General features: G+C 41.4%; 1 protein-coding gene across 3 annotated transcripts in view; it reads right to left on the reverse strand.

The window, feature by feature from the left end:
- Positions 1 to 23,483, reverse strand: part of Cfap20dc (CFAP20 domain containing) — a 224,492-nt gene that overhangs the window by 47,097 nt on the left and 153,912 nt on the right. For all 3 annotated transcript variants that reach the window (XM_071609232.1, XM_071609235.1, XM_071609231.1), the window contains one exon: positions 9,713 to 9,916. In XM_071609232.1, the coding sequence (XP_071465333.1) occupies positions 9,713 to 9,916 (204 nt within the window). The remainder of the gene's footprint in view (positions 1 to 9,712; positions 9,917 to 23,483) is intronic.

Genomic DNA, 23,483 nt, shown 5'->3' on the forward strand with positions numbered 1-23,483 from the left:
AAAAAAAAAAAAAAAAAAGAGAGAGAGAGAGAGAGAAATTACCAAGCACAGGGCCAAACAGTTTCCCAGGACCAACTCACACCGTGTAGTAATACTCCCCATGATAAATTTATTGGTATTCATTCGGTATTTCAGCTACACTCAGGTCCCCAGTCAGTGGACTTCTGCCTATTTATTTTCAGAGGTGTTTCCATAACTCTCTAGACATTATCGACCTGATATTCAGCCAAATGTCCACTTATTAATTTTATACTATTAATTCTGTTTATCCTCATCCCAAGACTTTATTCTAAATAGCTTACTCCATCCCTGGGAAACCTCTATCTTGTTTGAGACTTTAGCTCTCACTTTAGACTATACATATTTGGTCCCATTTATATAAAACAGATTTAGTGATACCAGGAGTAAAAAAAAATCACATGCACAGAGACTTCTAAGTGTTAGAAAATAAATAAAAACAACCTGGGAAGCTTCTCAAAGCAATAAGAACTGCTGACATGAATAGATAGAAAGGTGGAGCACCTGTGTCCATCTGAAGCAAGTTGTCCCCACCCACAAAGGCTCAGGACAGTCACTCAAACGCCGCACCTCGGCATTTGAGAAAATGGCAGAAGCAGGAAGGTCACTCTCACCTTCCCTTGCTCTTCTCCTCTGAAGACCTAGGGAGGGTTGTCCATCCTGCCTCGGAAGCAGGTCACAAGACCCTCATGGCAGAGGCCACTTCTCCCCAGAAGAAAGGAGCCTCCTTATCTCTGGAGGGCAAGACCTCACCGAGAAGAAATGGAACAAAGGCCTTGTTCAGTTTCTTCCAGTTCATTTCCACTAAATCATCTCCGCTTTGTCCAACTGCCTTTCTCTATGACTTTCCATTCTTTGTCAAGCCCAGTATAAAAACAAGCAGGTTTTACAATTTCTCTGGTCTTCATTTCTTTACAAAGGCTCCTGTGTCATGCAACACTTAAATACGTTTGCATGCTTTTCTCTTATCTTTTATTAGAAGGGCCTCAGTCATGAACCTAGGATAGGGGAGGAAAAGATATTTTTTCCTCACCCACTCTTCCTGTCCATACACAGCAGCAAATCTGTTTTTATGCAGGTAACATCCTGTAAGAGTATCCATACAGAAAATAAAATGTGTTGTTTTCTGATTTTGGAATGCAGTCACATTTAGAGGATACCATAAGTAGATACAAAGAGAAAGAAACCAATATCTAAAATAATAACAGCAGTAACTGGTATTTCTTGAGCATTTATTCCATGCAAATTTTTTTTAATCTAATGTCATCTTTATTTCAGATAAAGGAAAATAACACTAATTGTTAAGATTGACAAAGAATTAATTTCTAATTGCATTGAGAGGAAAAAAATAACAGACTAACAAAATGATAACCTTTACATGACTGAACTCATTATTCTTGAAATGCGGTGCAGATACTTGGTGTTGGTTTTTTAGTGTGTTTATAGAATTGGATCCATGCAAATTCTTGATAGATATTCTCTCATTGGATCCTCAGAGCATTTTTATGAAATAAACAGAACTAACAACTCTGAACCAGGGAGGAGGACATCTATACACTGGGTACTAGCCCAAGGTCATGCCTTCCAGGAAGCAGGGGTGATAGGCTGTGGACCCAGTCCATCTGATTCCACAGCTCATCCTTTGAAACACTACACCTTAGTGTTTATCTCAGCTTGGGAGTTTACACTGAGGATTTAATACAAAAGTTTTTGAATAATAAATGTGGCAAAATCCATTCAGTGTATAAAGGGGGGGGAGAAATAGTCTACAAATATACTTATTTGACATATATATAACTACTTCCTTATTATAAATTAAATGGATTTGATTTACTCCTCATGAGATGTCACTATATATTTAAAAAGAAAAAAATAAGTTTTGCCACACTTGCTAAATTTGGGGGCAAACATAAGATATAACACATAGTACTCTGAGACTAAGAAGTTTTATTCCCTTGAGTGACTTTCATAGTCACTAAATAGAATCATTCATGCATTTCAGTATTTTTTTCCTGACAGCATAGATATTATACTGGCTCTAATATCAGCTTTCATATATCATTTCTATCATTATATAAGTACATCTGCTCTCCTAATTTATCAATAGCTTAGCACAATCAACTACTTACCTTTTAGATTTAGGAAGATTAAAAGAAAACTCATTACACCCAAAGAGAGCTGAGAAGTTAATGAATCTGTAGTTCAGAACGAATGAAGACCTATTAATTATATAGTGCCTGAAAAGCCAGTATATTGTGTTTTAGACACACGGCAGCCAGCAATCCTGCGAAACGCAGATGTGCTCTTGTGGAAAGAAATGGAACAGATCCCAGGAAACCTGGACCTTGTCCTTTTGGTGGCGCTGTTGCTATGCACAAGCGCCGGGAAAACAGCACTCATAAAATTAACTACCAAGGAGCAGGAGAAGCTTTGCTTTTTCTATGATCAAGCTGCTAGAAATTTGGGGGTGAGGGAGAGAAGTGAAAGCTAAATAAAAGAACAAGAGATAAGATAATCCTGCTATGTTAAAAGGTAAAACAATATTTTTATAAAAACCTATGAAAATGGCAATAATGTGAGGTTCATCAAGACCATAAATAACTTGTCTGAGAACCTCACCATATGCTTGTAATTTTATGAAGTGCATTTTGCTTCATTTTTCTCCAAATATTATGCTCTGCAACATGCCACGCTGATGGATGCATGAGATAAGTTTTCTTCCCTCCCTCACTCCTTCCCTTCCTTACTCCCTAAGCTGAGAAGACTTACATGGTTTGGGGGCATCTGCTCACAGGGTGGCACACATTAGGTATGCTTCTCTCGAATCTAGGTTCGTGGAAGGACAGAAAAATAAAAAAAATACCGAAATAATGAAAGAGCTCATCTGTAAAGCTCTGTGGGGGTCAGTGTTCATGTCCATGTTTAAGTTCACATTAAAACAAACCTGGGAGAATCTCTGCCTACCCTATAGCCCTCGGTAGCCATAAAAATGAAAAATGTCCTAGAAATCTCTTGCAATCACTCAAGTGGCCGTTACTCAGGAGAGTAGCAGTTTACAGTCAACGTGAGCTTATTCTTCAAAGCCCTGGGCATGTGCATTCTGTACACAACGGCAATACGAAGGATCTCTTTTATGATTCCCATTTTACAGGTGATGCCAGTAAATGACAAAGCAGGGATTTGGGCCCAGGTAGAGTTTATGTCCTTTTGGTCATCACATAAGCTGTGTACATTAATGCCTATTCCTTTTCCTTAAGATGAACACACACACACACACACACACACACACACCCCACAGGCATGGCAAAGTTTTATGTTCTTGTCAAATAAAATCTCCACCAAGATAAAACTCATTTAGAAATTCATCACAGGTAATTCATTATTCCCTTCCTAAGGCTTCGTAGAACCCAGGGTTTGGATAAATCTCATGAGATCTACTCCTAACACAAACCCTCCAAAATTGATTACTTGCAGCCTGGTTTCCACAGAAGTTATAACATATTGTTTTAATTGAATTTTTTAAGTTAAAAAACTTTGAAAAACTTGTTTGTCAAAGGCCAGTGGATTTCTCAGGAGGTTTGATTTATTTAGTAAGAGATGCCCACAAAAGCCAATTTGCTGTTGCTATGAGAAATATGGTTACACGTAATAACACTTTTAAATGACTAATTTATCATATCTAAACACCTTTTAAACAGCATATGTTGCTGTGAACTGTGTGAAGGCTGAGGAAGGCCGAGGGTCAGGGCTTGGTCAGTGCGGTGACTGGGTGAGGACCCTCCTTCCAGGCCCGGCCTCTGGCTCCATCTCTGCTCCTGCTCCTGGCAGCAACCCTGGCTCAGAGGGGCTTTCCTCTGGGTGTGTGTTTAATATCCACTTATCAAGTCTTGAATATAGAATTTTACCTGAGCCATTCAAGGTTTATTGAAGCAAAACAAAGCAGATGTTCAATTTTGAAGTTTTGATGAAAACTACCTTAGAGTAAAAGAAGAAATAAATTTTTGTATTATCGATTAGTTCATTCAACCAATAACTGGTGACCAGCAGCGAGACCCTAGCCAGGCCAGTGCTCAGAGTGGAAGGTAGGAGAGGACGAGGGCGTTCCACCTTCAGGCCCTCACACCCAGGCAGGGGATGTTGGACGTTCAATGTTGTAAGTGCTACAGTTGAGCCTGCTGATGGTGGAGGAGGCTGTGCACAGGAGCCATCTTGTCTGTGGACTCCCCTATGGGAAAGCTCTGTGCCGTCCTCTTAGTTTGGCCGTGAACCCAAAACTGTTCTAAAAAATAAGTTTTTGAATAAAAAAAAAATAGCCATCAAACAAGCAAACAAACAAGAACAGAAACCAAGTAGCTGTTTTCTAGGTAGAAAAGACGGATGAGCAATAGCTTGACTGAACAAAGGACATGGCTCCCCTAGTGACAGCAAGATGGTTCCCCTAGTCCACAGGCAAGATGGCTCCCCTAGAGATGGACAAGATGGCTCCTCTAGTGAGGGGCAAGATGGCTCCCATAGTTAACAGGCAAGATGGCTCCCATAGTTAACAGGCAAGATGTCTCCCTTAGTGATGGGCAAGATGGCTTCCCTAGTGATGAGCAAGATGGCTTCTCTAGTACTGAGGCAAAATGGCTTCCTTAGCTAATGGGGCAAGATGGCTCTTCTAATGCTGGGTAAGATGGCTTCCTTAATGACAAGCAAGATGGCTCCCCTAGAGTCAGGCAAAATGGCTCCCCTAGCTAACAGGGCAAGATGGCTCCCCTAGTTCACAGGCAAGATGGCTCTTCTAGTTGTGGACAAGATGACTCCTCTAGTGACAGGCAAGATGGCTCCCCTAGTAATGGGCAAGATGGCTCTTCCAGTGAAAGCAAGATGGCTCCCTTAGTGACAGGCAAGAAGTACACTGTAGCTAGAAGAGAGAGTAGTTCTCTTTTGTGGTAGATACAGAGTGAGTAGGCATTGGGAAACAAGCAAAACCCATTTCCAGTCTTACACAGCTAATGAAATAAAGGTACTAAGAGGAAATTAATCTTGCTGAAAGACCTATCCTGTGCGCACCTCCACATACTTAATTCTGCTCCTTTTCAGAACTTGAACTTCCTTCCTCTCTCTTTTCTACATGGTGAACTTATACTCATTCTTGAACTTCAGTGTAATTGTTGCCCTGTCTATGAAAACGTCCCTCAAACCTACAGTAGAATTAACTGCTTCATCTCATGTGTTCCCATAACTCTTCATTCTGTTATCTCTCAACAGCCTGCATTACTTTATTTGATATTAGACCAGTGAGTATTTTTAAAGGGAAATTGGATATATTCAGTAGTACATAAAATAGGTATAATGAAACGATTATTATGATAGAAGAAAAGTATACATTCAATAGTAAAGGCTAATCACAATAAACTTTCAGTGATTGAAATTCAGTGATTTGTAATTTAAGTTGCTAACAATTCACATCTGAGATCTTTGTGTGAGATATGGCGTGGCTACCAGTGCCTTGGGGGTCGGGGGGGCAGTCCTACGTATGAATTTTTGCATATGCTCGTCTTACTCTTTGCTTCATGTGTATTTTATTCTCCATACCTCCATATATACTAATATGCCAGGTATTCAATTAATTTTGAAGTTGCACTCTTATTTGAAAAGCACACAGGCTAGGGTGGTGGCTCTGCAATGGTGAACATCTCAAGACTGTGTAAAGCTCTATGTGTATCCACAACACTCAGCCTAGTCCATAGCATACTGTACTACTCCAATAGTAATAGTAATAATAATAGTAATAATAATAATAATAATAATAATAATAATAATAATAATGTGAAACAAGTTAACTTATACTGAGAGTTACCATGCAGATGTGCCTGGATCTAAGGGCAAAGGAGAAATTGTCTCTGTGCTGGTAAGAAGGGCTGCAGAAGGCTTTTGAGCTGTCTTGAGAGATAATCAAGAGCAAGGTACAGGGATATGCATGGAATGCACTTAGGAAATTGTAACTGGGACTAACTCATGGAGTGGAAGTGGGGTGTAGTAAGAGATGAGGCCGAGATGGGAGCAGGTCTCAGATCATGGGTTCCTCCTGTGCTAAATTAGAGTCATTGGGGAATCACCCAGGGGCTTCACAGAGGGGAGAGACTGGATCAGGTCTAGGCTTTGGTAAGAGGGCTAATGTGAATAATGATGATAATAACAACAATAACTAAGCTCTGATTATTAATACCTATTGCATTTCAGGTACAGTGCCAAGTGCTTTATAAGGTCATAGCTTGGATCTGAACTGTCACACTTGGACTTCAGAGCAAATGCTCCTAACCACTGGGCTTCGGTGCTCAGAGTGGAGGCACAGAGATGCTGAGGGACTGCTGAAGGAATTCAGGTGAGAAATAACTTGCCAAGGTATTAGGTAGCAAGGGTTAGGCGTGAAAAGAAGGAGGGGTCCCAGGTCTTGGAGACCAGTGGATCTGTGGGATGAAAGAGTGGGAGAAGTGGAAATGCCTTCTAAATTTCTGGCTCAGGTGCCAAGGTAGGTGGCCGAGCCATTCACTGAGCTAGAAGAGGAGGAGGACATCACTGTGATTAAATAAAGTCATGCACTCTTTCAGTTTTTCTTTTCTATCGTTTCTGCACAGTTTCTAAAGACAAAGCTGCAAGCTCTCAGAAAGACCAGAACAATGCTTGTAGATTGCTCTATTTAAACTCCATATGAGCAGCAGGATGCGGAGTTCATTAAGGAATGCAATTTCCCATTTGCTGATAGTTCCAATACTGGGATAGACTGAATTGGATGCAATAATAAACATATCTTATGAATACCAGAGGTAGGATTTTCAATATTTTCTCTGTATGAAAAACAGACTGTTTTCAATTTCTCATTTGATCAAATAGAGGGTTATTAAGTTCATTACTAACGGTGTTATTTTTGGCCGCACACTTTCAGAGTGAAGTAGTTGTCATGCAGGAGACTTCAGTCCCTGCCAGAACAGGACAGTGACGGGAACACCGTATCCAGGGCAACCAAGAGTTCAGACTTCTCAGTCCATAAATAATCATTCCTCCGCTTGCCCTTTGTGATGCTGGTCTCCGAGCTGCCTCATGACAGAAGGAGCCCCATCACGAGGCCACTGTTCTCATTCTTACTTGAGGTTTAAATGGCTGTTGAGGAATATTTTATAAGGAAGGCAATGTTTCAATTCCATCACAAATTTCACCAGCAGAAGTCTGCAGCCGACTCCCAGTATCTTAGCTCTGGCTACAAGGACATTCAGTAATCAGAGGAACCAGGACAGGGGTGTTTTTCTGGGTGGGTGGATGCTCTTGGCACCAAGGTTGCTTGAGGCTTTATATGAGCTTGATATCTGTGTTTAATGAAAACACAGTCGAGGCAGGAGAATTCTGGAGGGCGGGAAAGGTGGCGATGAAAACCACCAATTAAAACCTGCGATCATGTTTTCTTCCCTTGACATCCCCTTGGAGCTGATTTGAATTCCTCCTTCATAAAGACTTGCAAATTCTCTCGACAGCACAGAAGTCTCACCTTCCAATAGATTTCCACAGCACTCATTTGACAATTAACTCATGTATTAAGAAGTCACTGGGTCATAGTGGTTAGGAGATCTGTATGTCAGTAGGCTGGAATCAGCTTGCCAGAGCCTCAGTGTTAGCCATGCACAGTGGTGAGCAGCTGTGATCCCAGCCTCTTTGCAGTCTCAGGCAGGAGGGCTGCAAGTTTGGGTCCAGCCTCAGTAACTTAGTGAGAGTCTCTCTGAGTCTCTCTTTCTCTCTCTCTCTCTCTCTCTCTCTCTCTCTCTCTCTCTCTCTCTCTCTCTTTCACACACACACACACACACACACACACACACAGGCTGAGTCTGTAGCTCAGTGGTAGAGCATTTGCTGGGCATGCAATACCCTAAGGCCCTAGGTTTAATCACTAGCACAGCTCACAGAAAGTTTCATTGATTTCGGGAGCATTAGGTGTCAGGGTCCCTGAGGTTTTTGGAAATCTACAAAGATGTTGGAGATCCAGAAAAAACCGGCTTTAAATAATACAAAAAATATTTGCAGAACTAATAATTATTTGGTAAATACTTAAAACATAACATCTACTGTCAACTATCCTTTAATGTTTAAATATGTATATACATGAATCAAAGTTATAGGATTTTATGTTTCCTTTCAAAAACTATAATAAAAAGGTTATATTTATAAGTGAAAGTATATTTTAATATGTTCTGATATTGAAAGTGGCTTTTTTATTTTTTATTTTTGGAACTGGGATAGAACTCAGGAATGCTTTACCACTAACCTACACCACAAGTCTTTAAAACAATGTTTGTGTTTTTTAAATTTTGAGACAGGGTCTCACTAAGTTGCTGAGGCTGGCCTTGAACTTGCAATCCTCCTGCCTCAGCCTCCCAGGTTGCTGGGATTACAGGCGTGCGCTACTTCTCCTGCTAGGCTGAATGTGGCTTTGTGTGCAAATATCCTTTGAGTTTATGGAGATCTTAAAACAGCTCTAGATACTTTTGAGAATGGCAGATTTTATTCTGCCTATGACATCTCTTGTGCCGCACTGGACTATTATATTGATGTTTATACTTTGTTTTTCCTACTAAGCCATAAGATCCGAGGACAGTACTGTAGAGAATGGACTGATTTAAAGTCTGAGGCTCTGCTATGGGATCCACCACTGACCTGGTATAGAAATCTGGGCGCAGGGTTCAGTTTGTTTACCTGAAAACTGGGAAGATTAAGGCCTGTTTCCACTCCTATGCTGGGCCACAGTGAGGGGGAGGCCCACACTTCAGGAGACTCATGGGGAGGTAAACCTTTGAGATACCCAGGGGCTACCAGGACCCTCAGTCATAGGGAGGAGCCAGTCAACCTCTAGGACCAACACAGTACTTCTCTTTTGTGCTGGGATCTGAGCCACACTTAGTATACCTGCAGTATTTTCCCTTTTGCTCATTCATTTTTTAAATATTTAACAAACACTGAGCCTTTCTATGCTACAGGACTTGTGCTAGGAACAGGAATACAACAGAATGCCCAGAGTCTACAGCAAAATTATTCTTTTTTTTTTTTCTCAGTGTGTGGTTTAATCCATCATGCTAGGATTTGAACATGTCCCCAAAGGCCATGTGTTAGAGACTTAGTGGCCAGTGCAACAGTATTGAGAGATGGGATCCTGAGGTGATCAGGCCGAGCCTTGATGAATCCCCATTATGTGGGAGGGGTCAGTTACCATGAGAGTGGGTACCTAATAAAAGGGCTAATTCTGTCTCCTTCCTCTTCCTCCTGCTCTCTTGCCTTCTGCTTTCCCTCTCGGGAGGAAGTAGAAAGAAGGCACTGGCAGATGAAGTCCCTTGACCATGGACTCCATCCACAGGCTCTGGAATTGTAAGAAATGGATCTCAGTTGTTTATAAATTGCCTGGTCTCATGTATTCTGTTATAGCAGCACAAAACTTACTAAGACAATCGGTTCCTATGTACACAGTTTCTGAGGGTAAATGAGACAATTTGAGAAAAGACAGTGGCACCCACTGCTTTCTGCTCCCAGCCCTAAAACACTATTTCAGGACGGGCTCTGAATATTTCTCTGGGGAGAGTTCTCATTTTGGTTCTAGTCCCTCACTCCCCAAGGCTGGGCTTTGTTAGAAGGAAGCTTCCCCCCCTTTCAAGGCAGGGGTAAGACTCACCGGTGGCAGGCAGGAGTTCCAGGTGGTAGTGTCATCGCTGCTGGTACTTATGCTGACGTTACAGTTGTCAACCTGGGAGGCACTCAGGCCGTGCTGGTCCTCGGTGTCCTCCAGCTCCTCATTCTGCTGCCGTCGTAGGCTGGCCAGCATCTGCAGCTCCGACTCACTCATCTGGCTGGGTTGGTAGTTTCTCCAGTTGTACTCCTGACGGGGAAAGAGGAAAGTGATGGTGCAAAGGTCACCGGGCCCCTCCTATCTCCATGGGCTTCCAACGTGGCCCTGGCAGAAGCCCCCCAGCAGAGGCCAGAGGTCTACCTCTGTTTAATGAGGTTCCTTCTCCACCTGCCGCCTACTGTCCTTCTGCTTCTAGTGTGCCTGTCACACTGTCCTTCACTGAGGTCCTCAAAGCCATCAGAACCGTGCCTGCCTTAGTTCCTGTGTAAGTGCCAGCTCTCTGCCCCACGACTGGACGCCGCAAGGCATCCTTCAGGTCCTAGACCTTGTGTCTCTTCCCCGGGGAACCCTTCCTGGCAGTGGCAGATGGGGCTGGCTCTGCGGTGTGGGCTCCCCAGGAGTCTGATCCTGCCAGTGTCCCCAGGGGGGACTGACTGGGAGCTCGGCAGGAAGGAGTAGGCACCAAAGCTGTAAGGATGCCTCCCTGGATATTTTGCAGGTCTGCTGCCCAGGAGGCGCTCCACCTGTATTGTGGATTCACCAAATAAACAATATTTCAAAGCTGTTTTTTTTTTTTTTCAAGAAAAAAAAATCATGTTCTGTAAGAAAGCCCAGTTCAGAAGGGAATGAATGAATTTCAACACTGTTGACCATTAAAACGAAATACATTCAAATTACAGTAAAATTGAGAATGACTGCTCTTGTTAGAGGCCACTGGATAAAATCTGAATGCAAGACAGGAAGATGTATGCTCTGAAAGCTGGAGAGGCCTCAGAGCTGCAGTGGACACCAGCGCTGGTGCAGACGGTGCTGTCCATGGAAAGAGCACCACTTCGGATCCTTAGAGGCCCAGACGGGTAGTATCTCAATGTACAGGAAGAAATTGGTCTATGAAAACTTCAGGCCTTTTTATTTCCTTTCTCTGGTCCAGACCAGGGCAGTGGGAAGTACCGCTGATGGGCACATGGGTTCTTTTAGGGGTGATGAAAATGTTCTGAAAATAGGTCATGGTGATGATGGGCAGAGAATGTACTAGAAACTCTTGGACTGGTGAATTCTATGGTATGAAGTATACCTCATTATACATTAATTTTAACATGATAAAACATCAGCATCATAGATGAGCAGTGTGCTTTATATCCAGGACTAGTATACAACTTAAAAGTAATTTTGAGCTGGGCACGGTGGCGCACACCTGTGATCCCAGCAGCTGGGGAGACTGAGGCAGGAGAATTGGAAGTTCAAAGTCAGCCTCAGCAACTTAGCAAGACCCTGTCTCAAAATTATAAATAAACAAAGAAATAAGGGCTGGGGATGTGGCTCAGTGGTTAAGAGTCCCTGGGTCCAATCCCCAGTACCAAAAAAATTGAAAATAGTGCTTGTACTCCAACAGATCTTTTCCCAAGACATACTAGAAGTTTCAGACATTCCAGTCTCTACATTTACTTTCTTGGAGGACCCTTTTGAGATAGCTACTATCTTCTCCTGCTTCTTTTTTGCCTCAAAGGGATGTAAAAAAGTTAAGAAATTATAATTTAAAAAACAAATTTTGGAGTTCCTATGGCATAAATGCTTTTAAATAAAGCATTACCATCATCATAATTTGAGGTTTTTAAAAGCTTGTTATCTAATAATGTGGAGATTTTTTTTTCTGGAAAATTGCCGATGGAAACTCAGCTGGTTTTGGCTCCAGCAGTGTGGCACGTGAGAGCTCAGGCGATGTTTAGGAGGATTCATGAGTATTTAATATGCTTTGAGAGGGTTCTGTGGGGAGGAAGCAAATACCACACATTTTATTACAGTGAAAATTCATATTTCAATGAAATAATGATAAAAAAGAAGGAAATAGCTATTTTAAATTCAAAAGAAGCATTTGAGGGGACAATTACACACATAGGAAAACACTCAACATCATTATCATTAGAGAAATACAAACTCACAACCACAATGAAGCACCTTCCACATCCTCAGGATGGTTATGAGTATCTATAGACTGGGCTCTCCTGTAATCCCAGTGGCTCAGGAGGCTGAGACAGGAGGATCACAAGTTCAAGTCCAGCCTCAGCAACTTGGCAAGACCCTAAGCAACTTAGCGAGACCCTGTCTCAAAATAAAAAAAATAAAAAATTGGCTTGGGATGGGGCTCAGGAGTTGAATACCCTCGAGTTCAATCCCTAGTATGGAAAACCCAAACCAAAATACCCAAATTTAAAAATAAATTTTAAAAAAAGATAATAAGTGTGGACAAGCATGCGGAGAAGCTGGAACCCTCACACCTTGCTGGGTGGGCACTGGGGGTGGTGTAGCTGCTTTGGTAAAAAGTTTCTCAAAATGCTAAATACTGAGTCACCCAGCAGCACACTCTGAGGCACCTGGCAGAAGAAGGGAGGATACGTGTTCACATAGAAACCACGGCACTACTACCCCCAATAGAAGTGGAAAACCACCAAGTGTCCATCAATATAATGGAACGCAGCCATAAAGAGGAGTGAAGGATGGATAAGCCTACCACCAGGAAGAACCTTGAAAACACTGTGCTAAGTGCAAGAAGCCAAATGCAAGAGGCTGCACAGTAGGGGATCCTATTTACATGAAAAGCACAGAGACCAGGAGTGGAGGAGTGGAGCCCCAGGGGAACAGGGCAGTGGGAAGTGCCGCTGAGGTGCACCTGGCTTCTTAGGGGTGATGGAATGTTCTGAATATAGGTCATGGTGGTGGCAGAGAATGTACTAGAAATTCCTGGACTGCCTACTTTAAAATGGTGAATCCTATGGTATGTGAACAGTATCTCTATTTAAAATGTAGTGATAGCAGAGTCCCACCTGCTTGACTGAACCAGGGACCCTGGTCCTTCACTTCAGTTTTTCTGTCAAGAAACAGAAGTGAGCACCTACTGCATCCCGGAGGGGTGCTGTTTGGCCTGCTGTTGCCAATGTGTGCTTTCACAATGGAAAATGGCATTTTATTTTAATTCTGACAATTTTTTTTTTTTGGTAAGAAGAAATCTTTAATATGTACTGGTTTGATTGACTCATCCATTTAATTGGTTTATTTAATTGACAAGCTGGCACTGAGTAGGAAAAACAACTCTATGTCCCAGGACACACTCACAAAAGAGGATGTGGCGGTGGCTGCGTCAGACAGATGTGAATCTGGACCCTAGTTCTACCATTTCCCAGCTGTCTGTGATCAGGAAATGACTTAACCTCTCTGTGCCTCATTCTTCATCTGTAAAAGGAAGACCATAGTATCCTTCACAGGATTTTTGGTGGAATAAATCAAATAATATATACCAGATGCTTAGTACAGGGACTGGCAAACAGCTATATTAGGGTCATCCAAATTAGTGATTTGAAGCTTTATCAGAAAATGCTATAGTTTGAATCTTAAGTGCTTCCCAAAGACCTGTGTATGAAAGGCCTGGTCCCCAACCCATGGCATTATTGGGAGATGATGGAATCTTTAAAATGTAGGGCCCAGTGTGAGGGTCTAAGTCACTGGGGTGTGTCCTTGAAGGTGGTGATGGGACACCTTGGCTTTTCCTCTTCTTCTCTCTTCCACTTCCCAGCCATGAGATGAATGGCTTTGCCACATGCTGCCACCATATTGTCTCACCATGGGCCCAAAGCAATAGGACCAATCCTTGTTTGGGTTAAAATCTCCAAAGATGTCAGCTGAAACAAACCTTTCTTCTTTATAAGCTGATTATCTCAGGTATGTGTTACAGTAATGGAAAGCTGACTAACACATGTACCTTCTAACTGTGTCTACTTATAAATTATACTCATGTTCAACTAAGCTAAAATACTACGTATAATATAAAACCCACAAAATGAATGGAAATTAAAATGCTTGAGATTCAAAAAAATGGAGATCGTTTCACAATTTTCTTCTTAAGTTCGGTAATCTTCTCTTTGCTATACAAATTCTGGGGTGAAAGCATCTCTCTTCAGAGACGATTGAGTAGGCAATCAATACAAGTCCTCTCTGTTATCTTATTCTTTCCTCTCATTTTCTCTGTCTCCCTTTTGCCAATCTTCTGTCTATTCTGTATCCTGCTGGGAGCTGGAAACACAAGAAGACAAGATACACTCCTGTCCTCATGGAGCTCACGGTCTAGAAGGGGAGACGTAACAGATTATAGAACAGGAATTCTGGTAGACTCTAATCAATACCACAACAGAAATATGACTAATGGAACATAGAACAGGAGTAACTAACTGTTTGGCAGAATTATAGGAAGCCTCACAGAAGTCAAAGTGGCATTGGTAGTAACTAAGTTTAGCTGACAATGAAATAAGTGGCCTTCAGAAGGACATTCTCCACCTCTGGGGGGACTGAAGCAGGGGTGGGTGGAACAGCTGGCTGGAGTGGTAGAAATGAGTGTCACTAACTTATTCTTCAAATACTGCAACCCTAATCCATTGCCAGGCACTGTTCATGCTAAGTATGCTTGGAGCTCTAGATTTCCACGGTTTTATTTCATACAACAGTAAAATATATTTTGACAACACTGTGGAAGAGGCCGCTCAAATTGAGCAGAGAGAAGAAAGCAACTTCCTCCAGGGTCACGAAAAGAACCACTGGTGGCAGAGATGGGCAATTAGTTCTCCAAGACATTTTAATTTGCAATCTCTTAAGCCATTTCAAAATCACCAGAAAGCCCAAATCATTTATTATTATTATTATTATTTTAAAAGGAGGCTTGCAGTAAAGCCTTCACATTATAGTGGACGCCAGCACAAGATGTCATCTAACTAAATCACGCCACTCCTGAGAGGCAGAGTGCCTCATGCAATTCCAACTCTGAAAGGCTCAACACATTATGCATAACTCAATTTTGTCTCCAAATATCCTTGTAGGAAAGAAGGGAGATGTTATCAATCAGATTTGCTTGGGGAACGAGGCGGCGGGCTGAAGGCCATATGATTCAGCCATGCTCTGACTCCAGGCAAGCCCTTGCTAAGTATCAAGTTGTTCACTTTCATTGACCTTCAGACGTTTTTAGGAGTCTACGCCAGTGAAATTTCAAACAAAATTAAGATACGGCCCTCGCTTTCATGGTCCTCATAACTATTAGGGCAAATGGGAGCAATGAAGAAATGACCAGCATATGTTGAAGAGCAGCTTCAATAGTCACACACAGCCATGGTCATGTTTAGAAGGAAAACTCATAACTCCAGCACAAAAATAAAACACAGCAAACAAAAACAAGTGTTCAACTTGATGCAACTTCTGTTCTCGATTTTAAGACAGGAGAGCTGAACTGATCCAATATCTGCCTTGAGAATTCTGTGAGCCTCGGGTAAGAACCCATTTCTACTGATCTATGGGTGATAGACAAAAGGCTAACTTGGTTACAAGAGCAGATCAGATCAACAGCCTCATCCTATTCTTTACAGATGGGAGGGAAATAGAATTGGGAGAAAATTGTGATGCTATTCCTATTTTGGAGCTTATAAAATCTCTGAGACTCTCAGAATCAGGTTTTTGTTATGATGATGTTCGACTCCCATTGCACGGGGGTATCATGTTGCAAGTGCAAGGTCTACCCAGCAATCCCTGTCTTTGCATTAAGTTGTGATGATTGGAACTTTAAAAAAGTATTATTTACTTACAAAGGAGGTGGTGACTCTGAGAATGTAATGTACATGACAACGTAAGAGAAGGGAGATGTGCAACCTGGTCTGGCATTTCAGAAAAGAGTGACGTCACTTTGTGTAGGACCAGCTAAGGTTTTGTGAAGAGGGTCTCTAAGCTGGGCCTTGAAAGATCAGAAGGGTGGTTTGGTAGCATATTTTAACCATTAGGTGGGAAAATGTGGGGCAAGCCAGGAGTATGGAGCTTATATCCATAGAAAAACCATTACATAGACTAGAAAGTAATAACCTGTTGTGGTTTGAATGTGAGGTGTCCCCCAAAAGCTCCTGTGTGAGACAATGCAAGAAGGTCCAGAGGAGACATGACTGGGTTGTGAATGAGTCCCTGATGGGATTAACTAGGTGGTGGCTGGAGGCAGGTGGGTGTGGTTGGAGGAGGGGGCATTGGGGGCGTGGCTTTGGGGTCTCTATTTGTCTCTGGAGAGTGGAGTCTCTCTCTGCTTCCTGATCACCATGTGAGCTGCTTCCCTCCACCACATTCTTCCTCCATGATGTCCTGCCTCCCCTCGAGCCCCGAGGAGTGGAGCCTGCTGTCTGTGGACAGAGACCTCTGAAACCATGAGCCCCCAGATAAAATTTTTGTCCCCTACAATTGTTCTGGTCAGGTCTTTTGGTCACAGTAATGAAAAAGCTGACTAAAACATACCCATTACTCCTTTAGAAATGAAATAAAATCTAAAACAAAAAGGATTAAGATATTTACAATGTAATCCAAGTCTTGTAAGACCAAATAGCTTCCTCTTTTCTGTCCAAGTCTGATTAAAAGTTTAACATTCTTATGGAATCTAGAGCAAAACAGGGGAAAGAAGGTGGTCGGGGGAATAGGATATCATAAATATATATGAAGACCAGTGGAGTAGAAGGAAACTGAGAGGGAGAGAGGAAGGAAAGGAGAGGAGGAGAAGATATAGAATGTAACAAAATCATGTTACATGCATTTATAAGTGAACCACAGGGAATTTCACCTTATGGTTACATAGAAAGTAACAATCAAAAATAAAGGAAGATGAGGAGAGTAGAGGACAGAGAAGAGGGGAAGGGAGGGTAAGTGTGTGTGTGTGTGGGGAACAGGGATTAAATCAAATTCCAGGTATGTATGATTTTGTCCAAACGAACCCACCTACTATGTATAACTTTGTAATGCTTTAATAAAAAGTGTTTAATGTTCTCCCCAAAGACATATTCTTAATGGCTCCCAAATGAAAACCACCCATATGCCCAGTAAGAGGGATAAAGAGATGAAGTTATATTCACACAGTGGAATAATTTGCAGCGATGAAAGGAGCAACTCATCGAGTCTCACCCACAAAATGCCAAGTGAGCGATGCCAGACACAAGAAAGTCATGGTGGTAAAAGTCATTGTAGGGATAGTTGTGAGGGGAGAGTGACAGGAAGGGGCAGTGACACCAGGTTTTTTTTTTTTTTTCCATTTGTTCTTTTTAGTTATGCGTGACACTAGAGTGTATTTTGACACATTACACATACATGGGGTATGACCTCCCATTCTTGTGGTTGGACCTGATGTGGAGTTTCCCTGGTCGTGTGCTCATATAGGAACACAGGAAAGTTCTGTCCCATTCACTCCACTGTCTTTCCTGTTCCCACCCCCCCTTCATTCTCCTTTGTCTCATCCAGTGAATTTCTATTCTCCCGACCCCCTTATTGTGTGTTAGCATCTACATGTCAGAGAGGACACTGGGCCTTTGTTTTTTGGGGATTGGCTTATTTTGACGGTGGGTTACTTCTTGACCAGGCGATGGTTCTGTGGGTTGGTTGGTTCAGTTTGTGAAATTCATCAACATAAGAGCTTAAGATATGTGTGCATCTCTGTGATCATCAATGACAAAGCAGCAAGAAGTGATTACTCATTAATCACTGGAAACTTACTCTGGGCAGTCCTAGTGGGGAAAAAAAGCATTTTGTAAATGCAGCTGGGAGACAGCATCAGTGATGATTTCAAATTTTTATTTATGATTAAGTGAAGTAAGCCAGACTCAGAAAGACAAGTGCCCCATGTTTTCTCTCACGTGAGGAAGCTAGAGACTAAAAGGAAAAACAGGATCCAATGAAAATAAAGGGAGGCCGGGCACAGAGGCACACGTCTGTAATCCCAGTGGCTTAGGAGGCTGGGGCAGGAGGATGGCAAGTTCAAAGCCAGCCTCAGCAACTTAGTGAGGCCTAAGCAACTCAGCAAGATTCTGTCTCAAAATAAAATGTAAAAAAGGCTGGGGATATGGCTCAGTGGTTAATCCCTGGAACCAAAAAAAAAAAAAGACAGGAAAAGAAAGAGAGACCAGTGTAGAAGAAGGGGGTGGGAGGAGGAATAAGGGGAGACACTGTGGAATGAAACTGATGAAATTATGTCATGTGCGTGTATGAATATGCCACCATGAAACCCATTCTCACCAATTAAAGAAAAATAAGAGTCTCATAGTTGTATTTAGAAAAGTTTTAGAAGTTTTTTTTTTTTTTAAAACCCATTATAGCAAGAAAAGTATGGAAGTTCATTTTTCAAAGCTAACTTTAATCTTTAATTGCCGTTTTAATTTAAGGATTAATCTCCTTCCTATTGCTATTTGCAAACCATGTTTAATCTCTATATGGACATTTTAAATAATTGCTGATTGTAAATTAGTGTTCCAGGGCATCTCTTCACCAACTGAAAACTTATTTCTAATTCCTGAGCTCTGTATTCCCCACAGAAGACTGTCCTGATTCATCTGGGACCAGGTCCACTAACAACAGAATGAGGAGAGACAGCAGCTACAAATGAGAGCTCTAAGTGACCCACACTTGTGTGCACAGCTTATTCACCTTCGTCATCTCTGGTAGCTTTCAGTGTGTGTATTTACCTTGCAAAAAATACAATTAAAGACCTAGGCACTGTATAACCTGAAAACCTTTGCCAAATTTAAGGGTGGCTGTGTCAAGTTAGATAGCACCCATGAGGAGTGAGGCCATTTGAAGAACCAAGTTACAAGAAACTGGATGGTGCTTTAGGTCAATGAGGATCACTTGGACCTGAGCACGCCAGACTTATCCTTGCCAAATGTCAGTTACAAGCCTTTCAGCATGTGACCTGGATTCGCTTGACAACCTTTTGAGTCAGTCCATACTTATCTACACAACCAATCCCTTAGGAATCTCAGCTAGACAATTTTTCGGTGGCAAAGTTCCTCATAAGGACACCAGTAACTTTCAATCTCATGAGTGTGCCTCTTTTTTGGGGGGGGTGGGTGTTGTGTTTGGATGTGAGGTGTCCCCCAAAAGCTCACGTGTGAGACAGTGCAAGAAGGTTCAGAGGAGACATGACTGGGTTGTGAGAGCCTTAACCCAACCAGTGAATGAACCCCTGATGGGATTAACTGGGTGGTGGCTGGAGGCAGGTGGGGGTGGCTGAGGAGGCGGGCATTGGGGGCGTGGCTTTGGGGTCTCTATTTGTCTCTAGAGAGTGGAGTCTCTCTCTGCTTCCTGATCACCATGTGAGCTGCTTCCCTCCACCACACTCTTCCTCCATGATGTCCTGCCTCACCTCGAGCCCTGAGGAATGGAGCCTGCTGTCTGTGGACTGAGACCTCTGAAACTGCGAGCCCTCTAGTAAACTTTTCCTCCCCTAAGATTGTTCTGGTCAGATATTTTAGTCACAGTGGCAAAAAACCTAACTAAATCAGTGGGCATGAAGAGAGTTTTTTAAAACATCATTATGCTGATGCACTACATTTGTATAGAATACTATTCTAATCCATGACCTAAATAGAAATATGCTTCCATACATTTTGCCTTGAGAGCTCACTAATTTTCAGAAAGAAATCTCTGACAAATAGAGCCACGCTCTTTTTATTAACTGTAAAGTAAGCTGAAAAACAAGTTTTAATTTCCTGAGTTTATTAATTTTACACTAGAAGGAATCTAGTAGGATCAAGTTGAAGAGGTCTCCTATCGCATTCAATGGTAAGCCATCTTTCAGGCATTTGGACATAGGCCAGAATAGTGGCCATTCAATAAATGTAGATTAAAATAATGAAAGAACTGGGAGGAATCCCAGTGTCTTGCAAGGCTGAGGCAGGGGAATTGTAAGTTCAAAGCCAGCCCCAGTAATCTAGCGAGGACCTGAGCATCTTAGTGAGACCCTGTCTCAAAATAAAAAAATCAAAAGAGCTGGTGATGTGGCTTAGTGGTTAAGTGCTCCTGGGTTCAATCCCTGGTACAAACAAAAACAAAAACAAAAACCAGAACTCCAGGAGGAAAACAATCCCTGAGATTATTGACAGAAATGAAAATTGAGGTAAGAAACAGGAGTTTCTGGAGGGGGGAGATGATAACTTCAGAAAGTTTTAGAATGTGGAACAGTTTGATTGTAATATAATAATGACAGATTGATCAACACCTCTTGTGGGCTTTTGCACATGGAAATCCTTTAAAAGCTTAAAGTAGCCATAGAACTTAAGTGGCCAAGTGATCATGGAATTTTTTCAGTGGTCTCTAATGGGAGGGAGCAGTTCATTGTGTTGGATATGTAATGGCTTTCATGTCCCCAACTCCTGGGTTTGATATCACTTTGCTACTTAGATGTGAGCAAGGCAGAGTCGGTTTCCTTGTCCATCAGACAGGGATAATAAAGCCTATGTTGAGGGGATGGACATGGAGACTGGAGATAGAGTATGAGGCACCCTATAGAAGGCTAGGCACATGGAAGGAACCCAAAATCATTAACATTAGAGCAAGGGCTCTAAGCCATAGACTTCAGACCTCAGAGTGTTTAGGAAATACTGCCAGCCTAGCAATTCCATATCATCACCCAAATTTTGTACTTTAATTATTTTAACATAACTTCTATTTTAGACCATTTTGCTTTTGTCCACAACTAAATTAAACATTGAATGCAAAGAAAGTAAAGGAAACAAGCCACTTTGTAGCCACAGCATGAATTTTGACTGAAAACTACTAAAAAATAAAACGGAGGGCTGAAAAATTCCTACGCCTAATTCAAATACTTTTAATGGCAGCACAAATGTTATTTCGTCACCAAATTTTGTAGTTTCAGCAATAATCATCCACAACACATTGACAGAAAAAACTGAAATAATGACCTTGTCTTTTCAGGGATAAGGAAAGAGTGTGGTTTTGACCAAACATCAAGTATCAGACTGTTTTCCAAAAGCTATTAATTGGTAGAAGTGTCCAATTAAATAATGAAACATTCTTGCCCTGATTAGCACTAAGGGTTATGAGTGCTACTAGTTCTGCCCCAATTCAATTCAATCTGTCAACCATGAAGTTATTCATCTACAATTTGGCTCTGTGGACAAGAGAGGAACACAAAGTGTGGTGTATGGTGAGTGACTTGAGATATCATTCCTGTTTTTAAATATCTCCCTATCTTTGGGGTGTCCCTGAGAAAGCACCAGCACCCAGAAGTTGGGACACATTAATGCACTCTTTTTTAGCAATTCGTTCAACTATACAGAGCAGGAAGCAGATAACCATATAACCCATATAGCTACCATTTATTGAACAGCACTTATAATTAATTTCTGGAATTTTAAGAAATTGTGGAGGTTTCATTTGCTTTTAGGATGCCAGGAATACTGGTTTACATTTCTAACCACTCAGTAGAAATATAGAAGAAAATACCTTGTCCGATTGTGGGCTAGGAGTTCTACATGCACTATCTCACTTAGCAGTATAGGGGTTTAGCATAGATCTGGGGCTGGGGCTCCATGGTGGAGCGCTCACCTAGCACCTGTGGGGCACTGGGTTCCATCCTTAGCACCACATTAAAAAAAAAAGATAAAATAGGGGTATCTTGTCCATCTACAACTCAAAAATATTTTTAAAAACCCCAACAAAATATAGAATAAGTATGTTTTTATTTCCAAGTGTGAAGATGAAGTATAACTGAGGTTAATAAACCTGTCTGAGGTCATAAGGTAAGAAGAACAAAGCCAGGATTCAAATCCAGGTCGGTCTGACTCCAGCTTGTGCTCTGAACCATGGCTGCCCTTGACATCTCAGTTTGGAAGGATGAGGATGTAGATGGTCTTGGCAGAGGGCCCTGTTTGAGGAAGACTGCTTATCAGATGGCCCGGGGCAGCACGAGGCCAGTGGGGCATCTGTGTTGGAAAGTGCCAAAGGAGGGGGAGTTGCCTTCTAAGGGAATCCCTACAGTTAGGCCAGGGGAGGGACATCTGCTGATAAACAGGGTAACTTGACCTTGAAACGGGTGTTTTCAATCAGTGCAATATTGTAGCTGAAGCAAGTCATTCTTTAAACAATGGTGCATTGTTGGAAAAACAGCTGCAAAGGGCATACCTGAGTGACAAATTTAAAGCGAGACAGTTGGCTTCCCTTTGAACAAAGAGTAGTATTATATATCCTCGAAAATGTAGAACTTTATATAGTGATACAGTGCTTTATAATGTTAAAATAATTTACAAATTCATTTTCCTTTAAGTTTGTATGGCATAAATTGCATAGATTTTATTACTTTTTTAAAAATATAATGATAGATATTCCCTATTCTGATATTAGGTTCAAGTACATCAGGGAGGCAGTGAAAATAATCCTTTTGCATTATCCAAAATGGCTTGACAATTAAATAAAAAAGTTTGCTCAGATTGTACCATGGCCTAAACTATCTTTTAACTATCCTCCTATAATTCAGTTTTGATATTCAAAAGTAAAATGTAAAGATTAAAGTAAAAAATTATACAAAGCATGGTACAGTGGCGCAGGCCTGTAATCCTAGTGACTTTAGAGGCTGAGGCAGGAGGATCACAATTGAGGCCAGCGTTAGCAACTTAGACCCTAAGCAACTTGGTGAAACCCTGTCTCAAAATATAAAATAAGGGGGCTGGGGATGTGGCTCAAAAGGTAATGTGCTCGCCTGGCATGTGCGGGGGTTCGATCCTCAGCACCACATAAAAATAAAATAAAGATGTTGTCAACAGACACTAGTATGGCAATTTGTAAATCAATGGATGTGTAACTGATGTGATTCTGCAATCTGTGTATGGGGTGAAGGTGGGAGTTCATAACCCACTTGAATCAAAGTGTGGAATATGATATGTCAAGAAATTTGTAATGTTTTGAACAACCCACAATAAAAAATTAAAAAAAAAAAAAGATGTTGTGTCCACCAAAAACTGAAAAATAAATATTAAAAATTCTCTCTCTCTCTCAAAAAAAAAAAATATATATATATATAATAAAAGGGCTGGGGAGGTAGTTCAGTGGTTCCCCTGGGTTCAATCCCCAGTATACCTACCTACCTACACACACACACACACACACACACACACACACACATACACATGTTATACAATTTTGCAACTCCTCTCCTATAAAAAGTCATATACCCCCCAACCCAAAGAGAATACCCAAATTTTGTCTTTCTCATGAAAATAACCATTCTTTAATAATAAGTTCCAACATTTTCTGGAGTTATAAAACCTGTTATGTAATTCTGTTTTATTTGTTTAAAGATGCACATAATGCAATTTGCAGCTTTAAAATGATTCATTCATAATTGTTTGAATGAAGTTATATGTGTGGAAGAGTTTAATTACTAGCTATCTACATGGTTGCAACATAACCCAGAGGGCTGTACTTCTTTCTTAATTAAAAATTATTTGAACTTAATAATAGAGAAATCTATTAAAATATGAGTAAGATGTTGCAAGAAAGAAGTTTACTGAACAGTTAGCAAGTCAATTTCAGTAAGCATTCCTTAAGAATTACTAGTACTCTTCCATATCATGATAGAGCCAGTTCTCCTGTACTTCCCTCTGTAAGAACCTTTACTTTTCCTTTGTCACAAAGTTCTTTCATACTGGCACTTTGTAATAGCACAGATTTCCAGTGGGATGTCACTCACAAATTCCTGAATGCAATTCACAGCAAATTCCTACCAAGATCCCAGCAGCCTTTTCTGCAG

Source organism: Marmota flaviventris, chromosome 1, assembly GCF_047511675.1.
Source record: "Marmota flaviventris isolate mMarFla1 chromosome 1, mMarFla1.hap1, whole genome shotgun sequence".
NCBI classification, from domain to species: domain Eukaryota; kingdom Metazoa; phylum Chordata; class Mammalia; order Rodentia; family Sciuridae; genus Marmota; species Marmota flaviventris.